This window comes from Nestor notabilis, unplaced genomic scaffold (genome assembly GCF_000696875.1).
Source record: "Nestor notabilis isolate BGI_N333 unplaced genomic scaffold, ASM69687v1 scaffold17534, whole genome shotgun sequence".
Lineage (NCBI taxonomy): Eukaryota > Metazoa > Chordata > Aves > Psittaciformes > Psittacidae > Nestor > Nestor notabilis.
The window spans coordinates 1-7002 of NW_009925361.1; the positions used below are offsets into that span (position 1 = coordinate 1).

At 38.9% G+C, this 7002-nt stretch overlaps 1 protein-coding gene across 1 annotated transcript; it reads right to left on the bottom strand.

Moving 5' to 3' along the window:
- Window positions 1-4: 4 nt before the first annotated feature.
- On the bottom strand, window positions 5-694 carry LOC104400469 (gap junction alpha-10 protein-like; the record flags this gene model as incomplete). Its single annotated transcript, XM_010013033.1, has 1 exon — window positions 5-694. A coding segment is annotated over exon 1 (690 nt), but the record flags the coding sequence as incomplete, so codon positions are not given.
- Window positions 695-7002: the final 6308 nt, after the last annotated feature.

Sequence of the window (7002 nt, forward strand, 5' to 3'; positions counted from 1 at the left end):
GGGCGATTTCTAGGAGGTTGAGGAACAGGGAGACAGCAGCAATGCTGTTCATGAAGACCATAAAGATGGTCTTCTCTGTGGGTCGGGATACAAAACAATCCACTGTGTTAGGGCAAGGAGGGCGAGTGCATTTGTAAAGGGGGGGCATGTGAAACCCATATAAAAGATATTGACCTATCATAAAGCCCACTTCAACCATGGACCGGGTCAGGATATGTAGGACATAGGTGCGCAGCAGGGACCCTCTCAGGGGTGCCTTATTCACTTTCTTCTGTTCCTCCAGCTTACGCAGTTCTCGCTCCACTCTCCTGTGTTCCTCATGCATGGGCTCCAGGTCTTCTAGCTGAGCCCGCAGGTGGGCTTTCTTCTTCTGTCGCTCTTTCTCAAGAGCCCTTAACCTGTAGAGCGCGTGGCCCATGTAAACTAGCGATGGAGAAGAGACAAATATGATCTGCAGTACCCAGTATCTGATCAAAGAGATGGGGAAGGCCTTGTCATAACAGATATTGCTGCAGCCAGGTTGCTCTGTGTTGCAGATGAACTCAGACTGCTCATCATCCCAGACATCTTCAGCAGCCACTCCCAGCACCAGCATCCGGAATATGAACAGGATTGTGAGCCAGATTTTGCCAACTATGGTGGAGTGGATGTGCACTTCTTCAAGGATGCTGCCCAACAGGTTCCAGTCTCCCATGGTCACAAGTTCATCTCTGAATGAAAAAAAAAAAAAAAAAAAATTACTTTAATATAATACTGGATTTCCTTTGGAAATAGAATCATAGAATCATAGAATAGTTAGGGTTGGAAAGGACCTTAAGATCATCTGGTTCCAACCCCCCTGCCATGAGCAGGGACACCACACACTAAACTATGTTGCCCAAGGCTCTGTCTTTTTTTAGTGGTTGGTTTTGGGTTTTGGGGTTGTTTTTTGTTTGTTTTTTGGTGGGTGGTTGGTTTTGGGTTTTTTTTTTTTATTTGTTTGTTTGGTTTGTTTTTTGGTTTGGTTTGGTTTCTTTTGCTTAAATAACCACCTTTCATATGCATTCTTCTCATAGCAGGGTGATGAACTTCTTTGAAGTTCCTCATTATTTTTTACTTACCAGGTCTTTAACTGAATGCAGACTTCATGATTACCAGTGAAAAATGCAAACGTGAGATTATTCTAAGCATAAAAGAGATTGCTTTCAGCTGTAAACCACAGTACTTTGTATCCACCTACAGTTTTACACTATTTTCTTCCTACTAGGAAAGAAGACAATTTTTCTCACTTTGCAAACCCTTTACCAGCTGCAATTTAATTCTACACCCACGCCATTCCACTATGGCTTTGCCATAGTTTTGCCATTATGTATAATGCTCATGGCTTTGACAAATTGCTCAGAAAAGTTTTGAGAAGTATCCTAGAACTGTGAGAGAAAACTCTTTCATGCTGTACCCCAAGGCGGTAGCATTCTTAGTGCCATCTATCCAATATTTTCCCCTCTACCAGGATAACAATCCACAGGTTTCTTGATTGGATTCCTAATACTACAAATATATAGATAATTTACACATAGCTGTACATGTATAGTCTCAGTTCTAGGATAATATTAATAAAGTAAGAGTGCTTCTAGGATTAATAGCTTTAATTTTATGCATTTAAAGTGTTGCTGAATCACCAAGACTTTGTGTTAATTATAGATTTTAACATATGTGATAAATAAATCAGGGATTACACAATGGAGTGATGTGGACATTTTTAGCTGTGAGTGTAAGATGATCTTTTTAACTACCACTTTACCAGAATTTCCTTGATTCATCAGCAAATTGATCCACCTTCTGCTGCCAGATGCTGCTACTGGATGCTTGATTTCCAAGCTGCTTCTCTGGAAACTATTCGGGAGTTTCAGGTAATGTGAGGAATTGAATTGCAAGGTATTTGTCTGTTTATTTATGAATACACTGCACATCTAGTATTGTGTCCCTAGAATATTTTCTGCTAAATGGTAATAAAATATTGAAGCAACTGGGATCATATCTACCTTAGGGTTTGCACTTGTTTTTTTCTGCTACTGTACTTGCAAAACTTCCCAGATTCCACTAAACCATTAGTGAAATGCACTTCCTAAGCTGTTTTTGAGAGTGGCTGGTTGCAGCACCCAAAATCTTGCACCATTTTAATCAACAGTACAGCTGGGTGATATCACCATGTCATGTATCAATATAGCTTGATTAAGGTTTATGATATCATCCCATGTCATACAATTTTGCCTGGGGGATGTGTTTAACCACACTGAGAGTAAAGATTTTCAGTTGTAACCAACAGTGCAGTCATTCTCTGCACAGGCATCCTACAGACTTTATTATTACATACCTGGGATTTGAATTTTCACAATGAACTTCCTTTTTGACACAGGGAACTGGCTGAGGAAACCTAGCTAGTCAAGCAATTTCTTAGGTGCTCTGATGCACCTGGAGCATCTTCTTTGGTCACTCCACTCGTTTCCTCCCATGTCTATCACTGAGATAAGCTACATGAAAAAAAGAAGTCAGCAATAACTACCATAGTCTGTTTTCCTCATTTTTAAAGATCAATGTGAGATCCTTCTTCTGACTTCCTATGGATTTTATTCAAAGCAGATACCAAATTGTTACAATGTCATAGGTTGAATGAGTGCAAAGATGTTCATATGTTGAAATGTTTGCTGGAAAACATTACATCTCATGCTAACAATGCTGAACCTGATTTTCCAAGCTTGGAAGTGCTGATACAGAATAGTTCACCTTCAGTAAAGTGAGAAGTAGAAGTTTACTTAGAACAAGATCCCAAACCCAGAGCACTCAAGACACCAAGTACAAGTGGGTGACACACTGATTGCTTTATGCCACTTCTGATGGCAACACACCAGTTAACCAAAAGAGCTTTGGGCATATTAGTGGCTTTGCAAACGGCTGGTCCCTCGCTGAAATTGACAGACTCCAACAACAAAAAACAACTCCAACAACAAAAAACAACCCCAACAACCCAAGTGAGATGGAAAAATGTAAATGCAGGAATGAAAGGGAAAAAAAGACATGCTTTAATCCCAGAGATTAAATGCTAGCATTCCTCTAGTAGTAGGAATTATCACTACCCATTTTGTTACAGAAAGTGCATATAACTATATGGGATAAGACAAGACAAGAAGAAGAGTATAAACATATCACTCCGGCTCTACAGGTGCTTGTTTCTTACGTTGTTACTACCAGTATTGAAACAATTCTAACCCCAGCTTTCCTTTACAACAGCCAATAGGGGAGAGTAATTGTAGGAGTGGTTTCATTCATGCTCTCGGACACCTTCACTCAAATCTGCACTGGTAGAACCACAGTATAAATATTGACACGATGAATGTTGTGTGTGAAGTCAAGAAGTTACTCTAGAGCCACAAAAGCCAGAGTTTCTAGAATTAGCCCAAACTAGTTCACAAGCTTGTCATAGCAATGTGCTTCCAATTTGACCATCTTACCCTTCCCTGGTCTTATTTGCATTCTGTGTAACAGTAATTGCAGTTTAACATAAAAGAGTAATCTCAAATACCAATGATATCATTATTTCCTGTCTACTAGTAGACTACAAATTCTAGTATACTAGATATATACTGGTTCTAGTATAGATAGTACACACCCAAGACATTTCTCATTATACTGACTAGCTTTGTGTCTGTCCAAGTATTTTTACATAGTTATTTCAAACAATAAAAAAGCATGCAAATAATCAGTTAGAACTAGGTGGAAATCCACTATTTCTCTTGGAAGAAGTTTCTTTATTTCTTGTTTTTTTGCTTCTTTATTTTAAAGTTCATTTGATTATTTGCTACTGTTCAAATTACTTCTATACTAAATTTATGCCAGGTCTGTGATTTGAAAAAGCAGAGTTAAATCTTAAATTTCTGGTCACAGAAAGATATATGCTAAGATGCAAATACTCCTGGATTTAATTTGCATTGTTTCAAGTCTGACGGGGACCTGTCTGCTTCATACTGTCTTGGGAAGAATTATTTTTCTGCCACTTACCTTAGGAGAAAGCCCTTGGTTAGTCTGTCTTAGAGCATTGCAGAAGGAGCATGCAGTGCTGCTGATTACTGTAGCTCAGAGACCTTCCTTCGGCAGTGCTACAACATGGTTTTTTTCTCCCCCAAGAGCCAAAACATAGACGTGGTAGGCTGAGCGGACTTCTCGGATCTTTGTAGCTGGATCACTCAGCCTAAACTATCCGTGCATGGTTTGAAAATCATCAGATGATAGGATGGTGCCTCTAGCCAAAATTATCATGCAATTATTTTAGTCAGTGGCAGCTAACAAAGCCATTCCCTCAAGGCTCAATCTGTACAGCAGTAGCTTGCAACGTCCCTACGAATTGTTGTTTTAGTCGGTTCTTCAAACATTACACCTCCACCCAGCTTCCAAATAACATTCTACTTTGTAAAATGGCTAAATAGGCAGCCTTTACAGTACAATAGATTCTTACATTTTCTTTACATTCCATTAGTTTCGTTTTGAATCAATGCCCAGGGATCGATCGGTCATGTCCGATTTCATACTCTGTTGCCTGGTGAGTTAATTTAGGATGTGTCAGACTGAGTCTTTGAAAAGGAGGCTGCAGGAACCAAGACTCAAGCCTTCAGTTAGAAACACAGGCTTTCAGCATGGTAACCCTTCTTCAGCTGTTTTAAAGAGCCACCCCAAGCCCATTCGGAATTAGTATGTCTGAGAGACAAGGTTTAAAAAAGGAAGGTGAGCTACCAAAATGGGATTTTGTGAGAAATCAGGGTCACCAGAGCTGAGGTTCTGATACCAAGAGCTTCTACTGCCTAGTCCTGTTCAGGCCTATATTTTATGGAAGTCCCAAATATCCTTTTTCTTTTGTTTTGTTTTGGTTTTTTTTTTTTTTTTTCTTCTTCTGGTGGTTCAGATCTTTTGGTCCTTTTCTTCCATCATATAAGGTTGTGACCGACCTACACTTCAGGCTCTTCTCCCTAAAGACTGAGATGGGTTTGCTTTTGGTGGCACAGCACCATACTTTCAAACTCTGCCAAACTCTTGCCATCAAAGCCAATTTTGTTCTTGCAATGCCTCTATTGATTTCACAGATTCTTCTAAGAAGTCCTGAAATCTGTTCTTGGCATGCTTTATTACTGCTGCCTCCCTGCAGCTGGTTTTAGAGTAAAGATAATTACAGGAAAGACTTAATGGAAATAGCCATAGGTTGCTGCATTGACACTGAAGAGAAATGCCTTCAGTCCAGTCAACTATTTTATGTAGACAGCTGGCAAAAGACTATGTCTTTGAGATAATCCCTCAAAAATCAATACCCAATGCTCTGCAATTTCACTATCATTATGCACATCTCCATATGCCCTGCTCCTCAAATTCCCACTCTCTGAAATTCTCTAATACTCATGTCCGCTAAGAGTTTTTAAACTGAATCCTATAGAAATGTGTGTTGGATAGAGGCAGACATATTCTTCAGTAGCAAATTGGAGTAAGCCTCTCAAAGGGCTTGCCAGCTACGCTCTTTACAAAAGGTCTTTCTCCTTTGTAAGACTGCACTCAACACTAACCCAATGATCCTAGAAAAAAAAAAAGAGGAAAGTTGTCTGATCTAATTCTTAAGTGGTTTAAAGGTTGCATGTAATTTGTGAATTTGTCCAATTTCTGATCCAGTCATTGTCAACTAAGAAATACACAGTATATGTTTGGAGCAGTAATAGCATCAGAGCAGCAGCTGATTTACTTCCATGTTTATTGGCTGGAACATCAACATAGCTACTCATTTATACAGACTAACAGAAGTCCATTTTAATGCTGCTTCACAGCATCTGTAGTTGTGAAGGCAGTAGCCAACAGTTCTAGAAGATGTTTTAATTTACCTGAGGTTTCACAAGTAATCCTGTAGATTTACATACAGTACATTTTGCATATATATGTATCAAAATTCTTCTTGGAGAAATAAATTACAAACAACAGTACAAAACCAGTCCAAGCCAACCTTTGTTCAACAAGAGCATATGCCTCTGAATTTTACAGTTTTATTATTTGCATCACTCTTACAGTAAGCAAACTATGTAGTTTATACAAAATAAACCTGGAGTTTTATATAGTTAAAAAAATCATCTTTGGCTAAACAAAACTCTCTCTATTTTTATACATATATTTATATATATACATCCATCAGGTATTTTACATTTAGGAACCTGTACACATAATTACAATAGACAGAACATTAAAAAAAAGTTCATAATTTACAAAAAAAGAAATCCAAGTTGGAACCTAACCAGTGAAACCCAGCCCCCCCTCATCACCTGTACAGATAAGAAAGTAAATAAACAGACAAGGAATAAACAACTTTGTAATAAAATACTGCCTGCCTTTTTGAGACAGAGAGAAAGCACTTGAGTGGAGAGAAGCTACTTCCCCCAGTGCCTTCAGTACTGTGCATATTTTGATCTCTAAGGATATGGTTAAAAGAATACTCTTAGTAGAGTTCGGTTTTCCACAAACATGAAAGCTATTCTGCCAACTGGCAGTTGTGAGAACAGCTTCAGTTAGATTTAATGCTCCAATAAGTAAACAATTGTCATCAATGTTAAGAACAAGCACGGGTAGGGGATACCAATCACTCACTGAAATCATGAGGTGCTGCTGGCGTAGCATGGAAGATGATACTTGATCATGAAAAGCAAATGCTGTAGAAGCAAGTACATAAGATGGAAGACTGCCAGAACTGACATCATCGCCTACTCAAGTCATTCCTTGTAACAGTTTCCAGAGCACTGCCTAAAATGAGGATGATGCACTGTTTGGCAGCATGACAATCCATTCCATAGGTCATATTTACAATACCCCAAAGGTGTCAGTCGCAATATCACCAACCAATTATCTGATGGTTTATTAGAATGAGAACCCTGTCCCATTAGTTGGGGAGGGAGCAAAAAACCATTATGTTGAAACTGAAGCTGTGGTCATGGATTCCGACAAAAG